General features: G+C 37.4%; 1 protein-coding gene and 3 long non-coding RNA genes across 11 annotated transcripts; 3 read left to right on the forward strand and 1 right to left on the reverse strand.

Annotated features, from left to right (window-relative positions):
- The first annotated feature begins 362 nt into the window (after positions 1 to 362).
- On the forward strand, positions 363 to 2,609 carry LOC149654417 (uncharacterized). The gene is made up of 2 exons (XR_016370435.1): positions 363 to 2,216; positions 2,353 to 2,609. It is a non-coding gene; the product is annotated as an uncharacterized LOC149654417 (long non-coding RNA).
- Positions 2,610 to 3,853: 1,244 nt separating this feature from the next.
- On the forward strand, positions 3,854 to 5,569 carry LOC149654418 (uncharacterized). Its single transcript, XR_016370602.1, has 2 exons — positions 3,854 to 4,042; positions 5,152 to 5,569. It is a non-coding gene; the product is annotated as an uncharacterized LOC149654418 (long non-coding RNA).
- Positions 4,132 to 11,891, reverse strand: LOC149654419 (uncharacterized). Of its 6 annotated transcripts, XR_016370596.1 has the most exons (6): positions 11,756 to 11,851; positions 11,416 to 11,501; positions 10,373 to 10,533; positions 10,094 to 10,289; positions 6,213 to 6,919; positions 4,132 to 6,148 (listed from the first exon to the last, which is right to left on the reverse strand). It is a non-coding gene; the product is annotated as an uncharacterized LOC149654419 (long non-coding RNA). The 6 variants fall into 6 exon arrangements; XR_016370594.1 differs by lacking the exon at positions 11,416 to 11,501 and having other exon boundaries at positions 11,756 to 11,891; XR_016370595.1 differs by lacking the exon at positions 11,756 to 11,851 and having other exon boundaries at positions 11,416 to 11,716.
- A 48-nt stretch (positions 11,892 to 11,939) lies between these two features.
- Axud1 (AXIN1 up-regulated 1) lies at positions 11,940 to 16,757 on the forward strand. 3 transcript variants are annotated; one of them, XM_089845955.1, is made up of 3 exons: positions 11,940 to 12,317; positions 14,323 to 14,654; positions 14,752 to 16,757. In XM_089845955.1, the coding sequence occupies exons 2-3, from the start codon at positions 14,366 to 14,368 to the stop codon at positions 16,164 to 16,166; spliced, it is 1,704 nt and encodes a 567-aa protein (XP_089702081.1). In that variant the 5' UTR covers positions 11,940 to 12,317; positions 14,323 to 14,365; the 3' UTR covers positions 16,167 to 16,757. The 3 variants fall into 3 exon arrangements, with proteins under 3 accessions (XP_089702081.1, XP_089702082.1, XP_089702083.1); XM_089845956.1 differs by lacking the exon at positions 11,940 to 12,317 and adding an exon at positions 12,336 to 13,270; XM_089845957.1 differs by lacking the exon at positions 11,940 to 12,317 and having other exon boundaries at positions 14,299 to 14,654.
- The last annotated feature ends 1,208 nt before the right edge of the window (positions 16,758 to 17,965 follow it).

Below are 17,965 nucleotides of genomic sequence, written 5' to 3' on the forward strand. Positions count from 1 at the left end.
TTGAATCGCGCGGACTTTGTTGCATAGAGAAGATTTTTTACATTTCTGGGCGTCATCTTTAAAGATGGCGGCGGATTGGAAAAATCTCTAAGCCACTCTAGCCACTCTAAGCCACTCTAGCCACTCTAAGCCACTCTAAACCACTCTAGCCACTCTAAGCCACTCTAAACCACTCTAAGCCACTCTAAGCCACTCTAAACCACTCTAAACCACTCTAGCCACTCTAAGCCACCCTAAGCCACTCTAAGCCACTCTAAACCACTCTAAGCCACTCTAGCCAAGGATGATGGGGGAGGATACGAAATGAGAGGCGCGCTTGTACCAGAGCCGTGATGCGAGTCTCCCACAAATTTTCAGCCTTCTAGGGTAAGCGGTTTGGGCTGGGCATTGATTATCAGTCAGTCTGTCAGTCAGGACTTTGATTTATATAGATATATATAATTAATAAGTAAATTTTTGCATAATTGGTTCATTGAGATATGTGTAGACCTTCTTAAATAGTTCATTGGAATATGTGTAGACCTTCTTAAATAGTTCATTGGAATATGTGTAGACCTTCTTAAATAGTTCATTGGAATATGTGTAGACCTTCTTAAATAGTTCATTGGAATATGTGTAGACCTTCTTAAATAGTTCATTGGAATATGTGTAGACCTTCTTAAATAGTTCATTGGAATATGTGTAGACCTTCTTAAATAGTTCATTGGAATATGTGTAGACCTTCTTAAATATATCAACGTGGAATTATTCGTATTTTAAAGATATAAACTTTTCTTCATAAAGAGTACAGAACCTATGAATGGATGAAGGAATTTCACTCGTCTAAAGGGGACCAATACGACCATATCCCCGTGTTTCTATTAGAACCAGAGTGTGAGCCTCCTAAGTTGAGTATAATGTTTATATTCTCTTAGCTCCTTGGTACGACCAGAAAAGAGTAAATAACATAGCTGTTAATTGATTTATTGTTATTTTGGCTTATTCCATGATGCTTCCAATTACCATGTCGTTGTTTATTCCAAACCGTACCTTCCTCTCCGGCTTTTGCCAAAGAACATCTTGCGTGCCTAGGTTGGACCGTGTGATCCATCAGGGATCCAATACAGGAAAAATGGAGTCCCATTGAGATACTTCTTCTTTTATGAATCTTACCGCGTCTTAGTTATCAAGTAAGTAATTTGAAAGTTAGGAAGGTTAATGACTCGACGCGTTAGCCAGTAAAGCGTGGACGCGTTAAACAAGAGTGGACAATCACAATTAGCTAAAGTAAATGACTTTGATTACGTCTATGAACACACGAGTCATATTTCCTTGTCTATCAGGCGTAATCATGAAATTATCTTCGTAATATCAGAGGGGGATAATAGAAGAGAAGTATTATATACTTTTGGTAATATCTAGAAAAATTAACAAATGCGAAATTAATATTAAGTTTAAATTTGATCGGGAAGATTTTGTATCTATAGCCGCTTTCCTGCCAATCATTTTATCATTTCTGTAAACGGGAATATTGGGCGTGTCCTTGTCGTTAAAAGGACCCGTTTGAATATCCGGTGACCCAAAAGAACTCGTGAAAACCAGGATTCAAGATGCCTGAATTTCAAACCTATGTTTTTTTTAGAATTATATCATTTAAACTGACTTAAATGTTAATATTCAATATGGTTCCGATATCCATTTTCGGCTAATAACTCTGCAATTATAATTTCATCTTCTGACTTAGCAACGCTATTTTTTATAAGAAAGGACCTTTTTGAAATTTAAACCACGTATAAAGTGTGGATTTTTTTTTTGTTTTTCAAAACACTAAACATAATATGAAAAAAGACTTCAAAACACTAAACATAATATGAAAAAAGACATCCAATAAACAAAACACCCTTATAACATTAAAGGCAGTATCAAGTCTTATCTAAGGGAGCTACCTAAATGATATGATAACTTCGGAATAAGTTACTTAGCACGTTTGCTTACCCTGAGTATATACCATTGCGAGCGTATGCGTTGTTAGTGAAGAATCCATTTGTAATAGGCAAACGTCTAGTCAGTATTAAGCCGTTCTAGCTTTAAGAAATTGAGAAAGGCGAGATAACTTCTAACTGTAACAAAGGAGTCGTTAAACTTAGTTTTCAGTGGCTCGAGAAAAAGTAGGCGTAAATGCCAAGACGCGTCAAAAAGCGCCAAATTTAGAACAAGTTGAAGCGGGGAGAAATGAGGTAAGGTGCAGAATAGAAATTAGATACATTTTCTATAAATTATAGCTACACGTACACTATTTAGGATTCACGCTTTTTTCGGTGTTTTTCGAACCTTCTCAAAGACGCAATTTTCATCAGATTATTTTGATTTTAGTTTTCAGAATCTGAATGTAGGAACAATCACGAACACGCACCTATCCACGCTAAGACTTCAGTTTCCAGCCGAAAACGATGTTTTCCATCCAAGAACCCCAATTTCCGGAAGCGTGGGAAAATTTCGTACTTGAAGTTATATATATATTTCAAAGTAAGCGTAAATGCCAACGCGCGTCAAAAAGCGTCAAATTTACAAGTTGTTTATACTTTATAAATGTACTATGGAATAAATAAAATGAAATAATTGTTCGTCGATTTAATGAATCTCATTTTTATTGCTTTTCTTTTCATTAAAGTTACAGGCTTATTTATATATATGATCATTAATAAATAAATCACTTTTTAGCACTGTCAAAGGCAGTGCGTCGAGGGGCTATTCACTAATGAAAATTTTCTTTCATTGGTGATTCCTATTGATGGTTTTAAAAATGATAGGGATTCATTGGGCATTTAAAATGGATGGGGATTAAAGGTTGCGTCTGGATTACGAGTAATTATCGAGGGGCTACTCACTAAAAACTCGTTAGTGATTTTAAACGGGATAGGGATTTGGGGTTACTTAGGGGCTATGGGTTATTATTATTATTAATTTTAGCGGATAATTAAGCATTAAAACATTTGCCACTAGGGGCGCTGTATACGTAGTTACGTATTTACTGGCATCTAAAACATGATAAAATTCTGCTAGACATTCGTGTAAGCAATAGATAGTTCATAAATTGCCGCTAGGGGCGCTGTGTACGTAGTTACGTATTTACTGACATCTAAAGCATGGTAAATTTTTGCTATGACGTCATATCCTGTAACAGCAGGGGGTAACAGTATGGAAACAGCAGGGGGTCCCAGCAGGGGGTAACAGTATGGAAACAGCAGGGGGTCACAGCAGGGGTAACAGCAGGGGGTCACAGCAGGGGGTCCCAGCAGGGGGTAACAGTATGGAAACAGCAAGGGGTAACAGCAGGGGGTCCCAGCAGGGGGTCACAGCAGGGGGTAACAGTGTGGAAACAGCAGGGGGTAACAGTATGGAAACGTCATATCCGGTGACGTGTCATGACGTCATATCCGGTGACGTGTCATGACGTTATATCCGGTGACGTGTCATGACGTCATATCCGGTGACGTGTCATGACGTCATATCCGGTGACGTGTCATGACGTCATATCCGGTGACGTGTCATGACGTCATATCCGGTGACGTGTCATGACGTCATATCCGGTGACGTCACCTATGACGTCAACGAGATAATTGACTTGTGACGTCACGACAGATGTTAATGGTAAAAGGTAATGATTGTCCATTCAGTTAGGCCTAGCGTTCATTCATATAGGCCTAGCGTTCATTCATTTAGGCCTAGCAGTGTTCAGCTATTTGGATTTCGTGCCCGGGATATGGCGCACCCGAGTCCGCGCATAGGAGCTTTTAGCGCCCCCCGACGCAGGAAATTTACGCAGTTGTAAGTTGCAAGCATAGGTCAACCGGTTCATTTCGTTCCCTGGAAGTCGTCGAAGAAGGTCGCTCGGAGAAAGCTTTCCCGCTCAGCTGATGTTGATCGTGATCCCGGCTTTTGAGGTTGATTCTTGATCGTTCCGCCATTTCGATGATCGTTTTTGCCGAGGACGCAAGCTGAATTCGAAGCTCTTCAACTTATTTGGCAGCCATTACTTCGACTCGTGGTGCTTTAACAGTCCGTAAGCCTAACCTTTACAATAATCCAAACTCATCTAGTTCCCCTTAAATTATTTATTTTATTTCAAGTATTTAAATTAATTAGATAGTGTTAAATGTTAGTGAATTTTATTTATTTATTAAAAATCAAGTACCATAAATAAAATTTTACAACGAGATGTTGGACAAGAGAGAATCCCTTAATAATTAGTTTAGGAGATATTATTTAAAGATATTAAACGGGGTACGTAATTAATTAGAGATATCGCGACAGATTTTCGGAAATCAAGTCCCGCCGAACACGAGGGCCGTTGCCCTAAGCCTTGTACCATTTAAATAATCGTTACTTAACGGATTCTGTCTGTGGGAATAGTTTTAAAATAAATGAATAGCAGGGTTTTCCTAAAATTAATTAATTTAGAGCTAAAGTGTCAGATTTAATTTCGGAAATCAAGTCCCGCCGAACACGAGGACCGTTGCCCTAAGCCTAATTAAGCCTTCTTCCATTTAATTCTAGTTATTTACGGGGTATATCTGTGGGTATAGTTTTAAAATAAATAGCAGGTTTTCCTAAGATTAAATTAATCAATTATAGCCCCCAAACTAGAGCTAAAGCGACAGATTTTCGATAATAAAGTTCCGCAGAGATCATTTTAAGACACGTGGACCGTTGCCCTAGGCCTAATTAAGCCTTCTCCCATTTAATTTAGTTATTTACGGGGTCTATCTGTGGGAATAGTTTTAAAATAAATAAATAGCAGGTTTTCCTAAAGCTAGTTCAGGGGCTATTATTAATCAATTTAGAGCTAAAGTGTCAGATTTTCGAAAACCAAGTCCCGCAGAGATCATTTTAAGACACGAGGACCGTTGCCCTAAGCCTGATCCCATTTAATTCTAGTTATTTATGGGGCCTATCTGTGGGAATAATTTTAAAAGGCCTGTTTTCCTTAAATCAAATTAGGGGATATTTAAATTATTTTCATTATCAAGCTACATATTTAATTTAAAACTAAACGGCAGTTTCCCTAAAATTAGTTTAGTTGCTTTTTTCTTATATTATTTAAATCCATTTTGTTGGGCCCAAAAGTAGGCAATAGTTAAAGATGTGTTATTAATATGTTTTCATTTATAGATGCAGCTGATATTCTTGGATTTTTCTGTCGCTGGTCATTTCTAGACGGATCATTCCAGATGACTTATCATTCCTGATGACATTCTTTGTTGGATTGACGTTGCACGATGATTTCCGCTGTTCTGGACTCGCTACGTATCATTCCTGATGACAATTCTTTGTTGGATTCCGTTACACAATGTCTTCTTCCGGACTTGCTATCTCTCTCAACATTGACTCGAAGATGCGGAGAAAATCATCGAAGCTAGAAGACATAAAATACATCTTTTTTACTTGCAAATTTTATTTGTAACTACTTATTATTTTTTTTACGTTCAAACTTTAACTTACGAAACTCTTTAATAATTTTTTTGTTCGAAATTTTTGTAAACACTTGGTTTTTTTGTTTCTTATTGAATAAATTTTGCCTTAAACCTCGTTCTTTCTTTTCTTGAATTTTTTTTGATACTAGACTTGGTTTCTTTTTTTAAAAGTCTGGACTTAGGGAGTTTTTTTTTACCCCTTTTTTCATAATTTTTACAAAAAATAAAGAAAATAATACAATAAAAAAATTATTTTTTTATTAAAATTATTAAAAATATAAAAAAAATCACAAAAATTGTAAAAATAAGCATAAAAAATGTCAAAAAAAACTACCCTAAGTGTTTTTCGACTATTTTTGTTCCTTCCCCAATATCGAAACTTTAATTTTAAACTTAAGCTACCACCCCCAAAGTAAGCCTTGCGAGCCCAATTTAAATTTTACAAGTCCCTGGGACAATTCGGGAAACGTAAAATTTAAACTAAGGCCCGCTGTAGAGCCCCCAAAACCAGGAAACTTCGTCCTTATAATGGGATTTCTAATGAGAGTCCACTTGCAGACGTCCATAGCATGGGATTTCCAATGAGAGTCCACTCGCTGTCATCCATAGCATGGGATTTCCAATGAGAGTCCACTCGCTGTCGTCCACAGCATGGGATTTCCAATGAGAGTCCACTCGCTGTCGTCCACTTCTTCCTGCGCAAGAAAAATTCGAATTACTATTTGGAAAAAGGCACACGAATAACTTGAAATTAATTACCTTAATACGAAAGTCCACTCAAGTATTTTCGCTAGACGTAACGCAAAATGTTCAGGCATAAGACAAATGACTATTTTTTTGGCATAAAAGGCACACTCGTAACATTAATAGGGAAAGAATACCATAAAAAGCTAAGCCTCGCCTTAAACCCGCTTAAAATCGTGTTTACTTTTAAAGGACAAAGCGTATAAACAACCTTCTACCTTAAACATAAATCATAAATTTATTTAAATCCTACAAAACTCCCTCAAGGAGTTGCCAAACGCTTTTCCCCTAAAAATATTTATAATTAAAACCATAAACTAGATATTTTAATACCGCAAAGGGAATCTCACCCTTGAAATCCTGATTACGCGTTCATTATTATTAAAAGGGAGGGCTAGGACCAGTGTTCACCTATTCCATAAGTAAGACTTTATTTATGTCCTGGCGAAAAGAAAAATCCCTAAAACTTCAAGGACACAGCGCTTCCCTTCTAACAATAAATAGAATAATAAATAATAAACTAAATATCCTAATAATTAGCTGTCTAAATAGTTTTGGTAATGAGATTCCCTTTCAACGGATAAAATCAAAGTGTAGACCTCAATTAAGAAGGGGATTGTAATGGGTTCATTAACCTGATTAATATTGGGTGCCTTTTGCCAAAAAAATAATTATTAAATCTAGAATCCAACATAAATTTCTCCTTTGGAAACAGATGGTAGCTATAAAAAATAAAATTCAAACAATCAAATACAGATTAAAATTATTATCAACTTAAATGGTACAAGTATTTTCAGGGCCGGATTAAGCAATTTTGAACCCGGGGGCCGAGATAATGCGCGCCCCCTTAAGTCGAAAAAAAGGAGCAGCAAACGATGCTAAGGGGGGAATAGTTTGACTCAATGTGCCCCCAACAAGCGTTGCGCCCGTGGGCCAGTACCCCCTCACCCCCTCCCCTAACTAAGGGGTATGTTTGTGAACGTTTTACTTATTTACTCGGCCCCTGTTTGTCTTAATCCCAAGTCCTAAGTATGGTTGGATGGGGGGGGGGCATATAGGACTATAACATACTCAAAGGGAATCGCTAGTAGAACCAGAGTTGTGAGCCTTCAAAGTTGGGTGCAATGCTAATCCTATGGAGGGGGTATATTAGCAAACACTTTCCTCGATTAATTGGCCCCTATTTACTCGACCCCCAAGATTTTAGGGGAAGCCCTCACATGAGCAGTTCCCGTATGAGCGGATTTCATAACAGCAGTTCCCTAAATATTGGTTCTCGAAATGGCAGTTTACCCGTTACAGCAATTACCGATACATGGGTTCTCAACAATGTTACGCCTTTTCGAAAAAAATTACTGCTTACAATTATCTACTTCTAAAATAAAATAACCTTTCTCGAATTATAATATGCCTTTTCCCAAAAATTACTGTTTACAATCATCTACTTCCGAAATAAAATAACCTTTCTCGAATTATAATATGTCTTTTCCCAAAAATTACTGCTTACAATTATCTACTTCCGAAATAAAATAACCTTTCTCGAATTATAATATGTCTTTTCCCAAAAATTACTGTTTACAATCATCTACTTCCGAAATAAAATAACCTTTCTCGAATTATAATATGTCTTTTCCCAAAAATTACTGTTTACAATCATCTACTTCCGAAATAAAATAACCTTTCTCGAATTATAATGTCTTTTCCCAAAAATTACTGTTTACAATTATCTACTTCCGAAATAAAATAACCTTTCTCGAATTATAATATGTCTTTTCCCAAAAAAAACTGCTTACAATTATCTACTTCCGAAATAAAATAACCTTTCTCGAATTATAATATGACTTTTCCCAAAAATTACTGTTTACAATCATCTACTTCCGAAATAAAATAACCTTTCTCGAATTATAATATGTCTTTTCCCAAAAATTACTGTTTACAATCATCTACTTCCGAAATAAAATAACCTTTCTCGAATTATAATATGTCTTTTCCCAAAAATTACGGTTTACAATTATCTACTTCCGAAATAAAATAACCTTTCTCGAATTATAATATGTCTTTTCCCAAAAATTACTGCTTACAATCATCTACTTCCGAAATAAAATAACCTTTCTCGAATTATAATATGTCTTTTCCCAAAAATTACTGCTTACAATCATCTACTTCTGAAATAAAAGAACCTTTCTATCCTGGTATGAGAATTATAAACTGACACAGCCTGAAGAATAGTACAATATTTAAGTGTACTTTAAAAAAAATTCATAAACACGATCGGTTAGTAGGTCACATTACTGATCACGGAAAAAGGTAGTTTTTGAAACCAACGAATACAACTGTATTGTTAAGAAATGCCCAAATTTCAACACAAGCACCAATATTTCTAAAACAGCTGTTTTTTGGAATCGCGGTTGCTATTTCGAGAACTGCTCATACGAGGTACACCCAGATTTTAATATGGTTGGATGGGGAACTCAATGCGCCCCGAACAAGCCTTATATTAATACGGTTTAGAGTCAATCTTGAAATATCAATGAAATAATCACTTTGAATTACTTTAAACCGACTTAAAAGATTGAATAGTAAAACCAGGAATAAATGCAATGCACAATTAATAAGATTAAGGAGTGCTTAAGCTGGTTTTTACGGGCATATCGGTGGAATAATTTTCTACCATGACTCCTTGTGGGAGAGCATCAGAAAAATAAGTTTGATTAGGGGAGTTAAATGGCGTTTTCCTTTGGGCAGATTTTTTACTGCCGGAGGCGCTCGAAAAACCTTTGCGTATTCCAATGGTTTAAGCTCAGTAGTGATGAGACGCTGTGCATGCTCCATTGGTAAAATTAGCCTTGAACTCCCAGCGCCATGCCAGCACTACTGACTTGCCAACACGGCAATAATAATTCGAAACATGGCGCTTATAAAGTCCATTGGAATACGATTTCATGGGCTATCGTTTCATAATTATCGTCTGCTCGAACGTCGGCTTGCTAAGTAGTGATGTAATGAACGCGGAGCGATCGTGTAATTATCAGGCATATTCATGTCCCTAGAAAAAAATGTAGATGGCGTTGGTAAAGCCAAGGCCCAGTTGGATATCCGCAAAGATCCCAAAGGTCGAAAAGCAAAGTGGGTGTGGTAAAGTGCATCAAAAATTATCAAAGAATGGCACTGCGCAAGCTCTAAATTGAGTAGAACTGAACTGAACTACTTTTCGGAAGGGAAATTCGGCTTTCACGCTTTTGTTCCGGCAATTAGGGCGATGGGAATGTGACATTTTTCCAATGGAATATGCATACTACAACATTTATTGTGTCGTCACGATCACGTGATCGTAACACCAATGGATTTACATGGCAAACTTGCATTTATCGCTTCTTAAGGGGCATTTTCAACCCTACCAATGGAATACGCACTTTGTACTAGTATAAGAACTGACTTCTTCCGAACCTAGCTATTTCGTACCAAAGTCAAACGAATAGTGTGTTCCATTGAAACAAGATTAAATATGTTACTGTCATGGGTATATTCCATTGACATTTGAAGTTGTCGATAATTTGTTTGATCCTGTAACAGCATTACGCGAAATTCGGTTTTTTTGCCGCCAGCGCCGGCAACACAAAATTGGCCCAAAGGAAAACGCCATAAGATTTTGAACAAGCTTAAGAGGTCAAAATAATTGCAACGCGTTGTTACGGAAGACCAACCAAGAATAGAAAGTCGTACTTCCCTTGGTAGGTGTCGGAGTCTAGTTGGGATTCGGGAGAGACAACCCCGGATATTGTCTAGATACTTAACATCCATAGCGGAATGGGGGTAACGCTTAGTTTCCATTCGGTTGCGATAAAACTTTGATATTTCATATAAATTAACCCTTAATATATAAATAAAATATTTACCTGGAAAGATCTCTGTAGCCACCATTGAAATGGGCAACAGCTTCAAGTCAACTTCCCAAAAGACATAGGACACTAAGCCTTGGTCGTAGTAACACTTGCACGCTGCACTGCCAACGGCAACGTGGGCCCCCTAAGCCTTGGTCGTATTTCACAAAGGTATTTGGCACGGTTAAGCATCAATTTTCCACTTGCGACGCTTAATTTTCGATCGGTTGCGATAAAACATTGGTATTTAATGCAAAGTAACACTTAAAATATAAATAAAATCAAAATATTTACCAGCAAAGATCGCGCAGAAAAACGCTGCCGCAAGTTTGCACAGCAAACGTCCCAAATGAATGAATAGGGTTATTGCTGCAAATATGTACCGCTAGATGGCGCTGCTGAAGTTAGGCAGACTTCAAAATATGGCGGGAGCGTGCGTTTCAATTTTAATGTTTCTATTTTCGAATATAATTAATAATTCAGTTAATTATAATTTAATAATGTCTTCTAAACAGCCCAAAACACTATTCTCCACTTTTAAAAAGTGGTACCGAAGTTTATGGATTCCCACAGCTGGAAAAAACACCCTATAAACTTGTTGTCATTCACTCAATAAATAAATAAATAATAGGTTGAAACCTGAAATCATAATAATTAAACTACACGAAGATGCATTGAAGTTCATTTTATATTAGCAGTTGCGTAACGGAAGTCGAAGAGCATTGGGTTGCGTAACAGCAAACCGCACGGCGAACCCCGGTTCGAATCCGATCGCGGAAAGCGCTATTTATATGAACATTGAGGATTTTTTAAATGGTACTTTGCGCTTTGTTAATGAAGTTCAATTTATCACGCTAGTTATACCAGTCGTGTGGTGGTGTAGTAGGTTGCGTCGTCGGTAAGTGTGCCACTGACCATGGTTCGACTCCCGACGGTGGAACTAATATTTATATAGAAACTTGGTCTCTTAATTTGTACAGCAGGAAGCTTAGCGCAGTTGGTAGCGTACTAGTAAGCCACGCCGCGAACCCCGGTTCGAAACCCGAAGTGGAAAGCGCTTTTTATGTGAAAATCATGGCTCTTTTAATTGCTACAATAAGTTTTCTTATTGAAATTCAGTTTATCACGTTAATTATGCCAGTGGTGTGGTGGCGCAGTTGGTTGCGTCGTCGATAAGCATTCCGCTAACCAAGGTTCGATTCCCGCCGGTGGAAATGATACTTATATCGAAATGTGGCATATTTTGAATGATGCATTGAAGTTCAATTTATAACAGAGGCTATACTTCATTAACAAAGCGCAAAGTACCATTTAAAAAATCTTCAAACTATATCTACACAGGGTGTTTTTGAAAAGTCTGGCCAAATTTATTTAGCGTGTTCTTGGAATCACTCCGAGTGAAAAATTCCAAAGAACCATGTACCTAAATTACGCCATTTCAGAGTTATGAGCTTTCAAAAATAGCCCCAAAATCAACAAAATTGTGAAACTTGTATTATGGCTTGCTCATCTTGTTTTCGATAAAACGCTCAATTGCATAAGCCAACCGAAAGAAAGGAGAGACTAAAAGTTTGGAAACAGAAGGGGGCGATTGTGTGTAGAAGTGTGCTGTCGCTAAGATTTCAATAGTGTGTTACCACGAACTTTGTAGTGATGTCACATGCTCTTATCTCTTACCTTATTTTCAGGCGACCATATTGGCAGTCGCGAGACGTCGTCAGCTTGGGCAATACAAATTCGGGACACAATTTTGACGTCACAGTTTCCTCCCCCCCCAGCTTCGCGGTAGCGACTAGCGAAGCGCACACTATAGACAAAACGTAAGCGGAAAAACTAGCAGCCGACGGTATTGTGCACTTTCTGAAATCAGGCAAAGAAATAAGCTTTTTCTCATGATCAATTTACTCAACGTGATTTTTTCTGCTTACAGTCTTACATTAAGCAAGGATGATCATCCTTGGATTAAACATGCATTAAGGCGTCAAACTTATAAAATTCTTAAACTTCTAGTCTAGAATTCTATGCTATTAAATTGGTAAAGTTTCTAGTATTCTGAGTTAGATTACTGCATTTGTCTCGAGGCCGAGGTAGTCTATTTTTATGCAAATTAGACAGCGGCAAAGGGACAAGGTCCCGGGATAAACTAGTCGCGACTCGCTACTCGCGCGCGTTTTAGAACCAAAGGGACTAATTTTAATTCATCTGTTTTTTTTGCGCAAAATATATTCATGAATTGCCCGTAAGTATTAAAAATTTTACATTGATCTTGTTTAATAAAAACACTCAGCCTAGGAGGTCAATTAGGCTTACGTCTAAAATACATTATGTTGTTTACAATTTATATACTTGACTATCGGTAATATTTAATTAACTTTAAATAAACCCAATAATCTTAAGCAAGTTTTTTTTTATTTACTAAATTCGCTCTTAAAGTGTACGTATCTTCTAGTTATGATAATCTGGTTCTTAAGGTTTGTTTATGGTTAGAACTACCATCCCTAACCAAAAGTAAATAATGAGGGAAGTGTGCTTCTATCAGAAGCTTATAATATTTTTAATTCAAACTGGATACCCCTTTAGACACACCGTAACAAAAAATTATTTTGTAATTGTATAAACAAACACAAAAATAATCTAAATTATCAAAACGTGTTAAATTTTAAGCCAAGAACTCTAAAAGTTCTGAAAAACCATTGTATGCAGGGCCTTTCCTTTTTCCATGCATTTTCTCCTAAATTTTCTCTCTCTTCAATACCCCCCCCCCCCGCGCACACACACACACCGGTTTCAGGGCAAGCTAGTCAGGCAAAGTATACGGTACCCTTACAAGGCAAAGCCTGGTTATAGCCTAGGATTCTCCTAAGGCACCCACCCACTAGCCATCCCTGTTTAGATTGTATTGATCCAGTAGGGCCCAACTAAACTAGTGGGCTAGATGATAGCAGCGTAGAGCAAAAGCACCGAGGGGGAAGAGACTAGGATCAATACTTCGGAGGGGCTTTTGCCAGATAGTAAGGCACAGAATCTTGTGTGCCCTCTCTCACTCACTCACTCTTAACGGCACTATAGTCCCTTCTCTCTCTCCTCCTTCAAGCTAAGTTTAATTAAAAATTCAATTACGCGTAAATTTAAATTTTAAGTTAAATTTAGTTAAGTATGACAAGAAGAGAAGGAAAAATTATACAAATTTAGGTATAATAATGTTCGTTTGTTTGTTAATTGCTTGAAAGTCGCCTAAATTAATATTTAAATACCTCTTCTTCTACCAGTATTTCTGTTCTGTTGCCTAATTGCCTTGTAGCTACCATGAACTTACCGCCTGGAAAATTGGCATGTTTTCTCTATTACTTTAATTTAAACCTATTCAGTACTGCATGTCTTATGATTTTCGTCTTACTACTTGAGTCACACTGGTATTTTTAATTTTTTGACCCTATTAATGAATACTATCAGAAGGGGATAATGAAAGAAGGATGCCACTCTGTATTATCTTAATACATTAGTTATGTAACGTCATTCTTCCCAGGCTCACCCTTTTAGTTTGCTTTCCCGCTCATCAAACTACAAATGGGCATCGCACCGTAAGGTGAATTCTATAATTGTTTGGCACTAAATCCCCAGCAATCATCCCACAAACCTTGATTGTCTTGACGTGGGACAAAAATGCACAAGCGCGTCTTGCCAAATATTTAAACGCTAATAGAGTAATGATGAGGGAACTATTTATCGTGTATGTGATTCGGTTTAGTAACCTTGCTCTAAATGTTCCGATGTTGGGAAGAGTGACGTTACACTCACCCCGCTTTGTGCTTGTACACTTCTCTCGAAGAGAAGTATTATATACTTCTGATACTATACTTTTTACTGTATTCAAATACAACTTACCGAAAACCCCATTCATTCTTAGGTTAAAATTTTAACCCATAAATTTAATAAGATACTTTCTGTAAATTAGACGAGTGTCTACTCTTTGTTCATGTACCTCGAATACAATTTGTGTTACAAAATGTCATACTTTATACGTAGTTTTCAGACTAGGACGATTCATACCATTTACACAGGGCGGCTTGACTCACTGCGTTAGTCTAAAGCCAGCCAGGCCTCCATGTGTAAATGGTATGAATCATAGTGTGTAAACTATGTATAAAGTATACCTTTACGTAAATGTTTCATTCGAAATTTGAATACCACGTTCTGTTAATCAAAACGTGACGCCTTAGAAAAAATAAAGCCGTTTATTTTAGCGGCGTCTAAAGCGTTAAACTAACGCCTAAAACACTAAACAAAATGCCAAAACGAAGGCATAATGAGGAACCACGTTCCCTGGTTGATGACAAACTAGACAGTGATGGTTTAGGAGGGTGCGAAAGTCGCGAAGAAGATGACACGAGTAAAGGGAGTAGCAGCTGCGAGGCGCCAACTACTTCGACCAGTATGGCCAGTTGCGAAACCTCAGAGTCCGAAGAACCACCCAAAAAGAAGAAAAAAAGCGTATGTTTCAAAGGGGTGACTGTATTCTATTTTCCACGTTCGCAAGGATTTACTTGCGTTCCCAGTCAAGGTGGATCTACATTAGGTAATTATTAAAGCTCAAACTTATTTAAAGACGTGTCCCTCTATGTTATAACATAGAGGGATACAACAAGACAATACGCTTTTTTTTTTTTTTTAAGGTATGGATCTTCAACACATGCACACTGAGAACTTTTCTTTACAAGAACACGCGGATGAACGTAAAAAAATGCACAAAGAAATTTTAGTTTCTCAAAAGAAAATAAATCGTTTAGGAGTACTTACCGATTCCGATGACGAATCGGAAGAGGGTAGTGAGATTTCCGATTCGGAATTGGAAAACGACAGTTGCTATTTTTTGCAACCAGTCCCTATAAGACAGCGACGCGAAATGTTAAGGGCGTCGGGCGTCAAGAAAATTGACTCGGTCGAAAAGGAAGAGTGTAAAGATATCAGGGCGTCGCGCGAATTTTGCGGGTGTCATTGTCAAGGATCTTGCAACCCGGAAACATGCAGTTGCAGTCAAGCCGGTATTAAATGCCAAGTTGATAGACTATCTTTCCCTTGCGGTTGCACTAGAGATGGATGCGGAAATTTATCCGGGAGAATCGAATTCAATCCAATTAGAGTTCGTACTCATTTCATTCATACGCTCATGAGATTAGAGTTTGAGAAAAAACAGGACGAATTAACGACAGGCGCGACTTCTTCCTCGGCGTTATCGAAACTCCCTTCTTACGGTTATTGCAACAACATTACCGCCGCACCCGTATTCGGACCATTAGTGCAACGTTGTGGTAACGCCGAAACAGGCGCTTGTATGTTAAGTAATCTCTTCGGTGACAAAGCCCTAACACCCTTAGGTCCTTGTCAAGAAGTTGACAAAAGACAAGAACAAACCGAATTTTCTTACAATTCCCCATTTAGCCCCGATGATAGTTCGTATTCCGAAAACTCAGATTATTCCAGCGACGATGAGGCGGGGACTGATAAACCACCAAAGACAGTACACGATACGCAAAATTTTAGGGCCCTTAAAACTTCTTCCCAAGGTAATTTTAGTCACGTAGTCGAAACTTATTCCAATGGCAGTGGTTATAATCAAGTTAACGAACCAACACCTCCCAATTTCCAAGTTCAAAGTAACGCGGTTGGAGGAGGAACGAGTGAAACAATCTACTCTAAAATTGATTATCCAATTATGGACGCTGCTAATTATTCTCACGTTAATTCTACAAGTGAAAATAATACTAATAACGCTTCTACTACTAATAAAAACTACGTTTTGAGAGAGGAGCCGCAATCGTATACAGACCTCAGTTCGGCAACTCCCAACAATGCTAAAATAGATTCCTATTCGGGTTTTCTTTCTTCTAACGTACAAGTAACCGCTATTAGACCCGTCGTTTTGGAGGTCGAAGTTGAAAATGGAGTCATAGATACCACCAACACCTCAAACAACATTAATAACGGCAATGCTAGTAATAAAAACCCTAATGATAATTCAACAGAAAGTTTAGGCGAGAATTTTGGAGAAATAATTAAGAATAGTATGGTAGAAACTGTCTCAGCTTAATTATAGGGTACTTAATTAAGTGCAGTCACTATTAGTTTTTTTTTAATTATACTAATTAATTATACCTACACTATAATTTTTAGTCTTTCATGCTCCCCATTGTAAAAGTCTTAAAAAATTGTTTTTTTTTAAACATCATTGTATTACCTCAAAGGTATTAATTAATTAATTAATGTACCCTTGTTAAAATTTTATCGTTAATCACTGGTCATTCTAATTTTAGACGTATTTACCTCATTAACTAAAAAAAATAAAAAATTTCCCATATTTGTCGGATCAACATATTTAGATAGGTAATTAATTAATTATTAATTAATAATAAACAAATTCCAAGCTCAACAAATAAATAAATAAATAATAATAATAATAATAGCTATCCCAATATTATCCCCCTAGTATTTTAGTATAATTATTAATTACTACAAATTCAATTAAACTAATTAAAGAAAATTAAATTTTACCCCCCAAAAAAAATGAAATGTTTTTTGAAATTTTAAAATATTTGTTTTTAAAAGCAAGCTTGGCCGCGGGTGGTAATTAACCTTTTTGCTTCCAAATTAATTAATGGTAATAAAACAATTGTAAAACTCATTAACCTTTGTTGTCTATTTCTATTTGGGGGGAGGGGGAAGGAATTAATTAATCAGGGCAGGGTTCATACAACTTTTGGAAAACAAATTTCCCTGAGATTTCCAGGTTTTCTCCCCATATACTTCCCTGAGGTTTCCAGGGTTTTCCCGTATATGGAGTATCCTATGGAGCAAATAGGACTATAACATAGTCAAAGGACATCCCCCTATCTCTAATATAACCAGAGTTAGGAGCCTCCAAAGTAGTGTAATGTTAATCCTATGGAGGGGGCTATGTTTTTGAACATTTTGCTTAATTACTCGGCCCCTGTTTGTCGTAGCCCTAAGTTTTTAGTATGGTTGGATGGGGGACAAATAGGACTATAACATACTCAAAGGACATCCCCGTATCTCTAGTAGAACCAGAGTTATAAGCCTCCAAATTTGGGTGTAATGTTAATCCTATGGAGCGGGGTATGTTCACGAACATTTTGCTTAATTACTCGGCCCCTGTTTGTCGTGGCCCTAAGTTTTTAGTATGGTTGGATGGGGGACAAATAGGACTATAACATACTCAAAGGACATCCCCGTATCTCTAGTAGAACCAGAGTTATAAGCCTCCAAATTTGGGTGTAATGTTAACCCTATGGAGCGGGGTATGTTCACGAACATTTTGCTTAATTACTCGGCCCCTGTTTGTCGTAGCCCTAAGTTTTTAGTATGGTTGGATGGGGGACAAATAGGACTATAACATACTCAAAGGACATCCCCGTATCTCTAGTAGAACCAGAGTTATAAGCCTCCAAATTTGGGTGTAATGTTAATCCTATGGAGGAGGCTATGTTTTTGAACATTTTGCTTAATTACTCGGCCCCTGTTTGTCGTAGCCCTAAGTTTTTAGTATGGTTGGATGGGGGGCAAATAGGACTATAACATACTCAAATGACATCCCCGTATCTCGAGTAGAACCAGAGTTATAAGCCTCCAAATTTGGGTGTAATGTTAATCCTATGGAGGGGGCTGTGTTTTTGAACATTTTGCTTAATTACTCGGCCCCTGTTTGTCGTAGCCCTAAGTTTTTAGTATGGTTGGATGGGGGACAAATAGGACTATAGCATACTCAAGGAACATCCCCGTATCTCTAGTAGAACCAGAGTTACGAGCCTCCAAATTTGGGTGTAATGTTAATCCTATGGAGGGGGCTGTGTTTTTGAACATTTTGCTTGATTA

Source organism: Phalangium opilio, unplaced genomic scaffold (genome assembly GCF_054372755.1).
Source record: "Phalangium opilio isolate 3A_F unplaced genomic scaffold, DU_Popi_V2 ptg000079l_1, whole genome shotgun sequence".
Lineage (NCBI taxonomy): Eukaryota > Metazoa > Arthropoda > Arachnida > Opiliones > Phalangiidae > Phalangium > Phalangium opilio.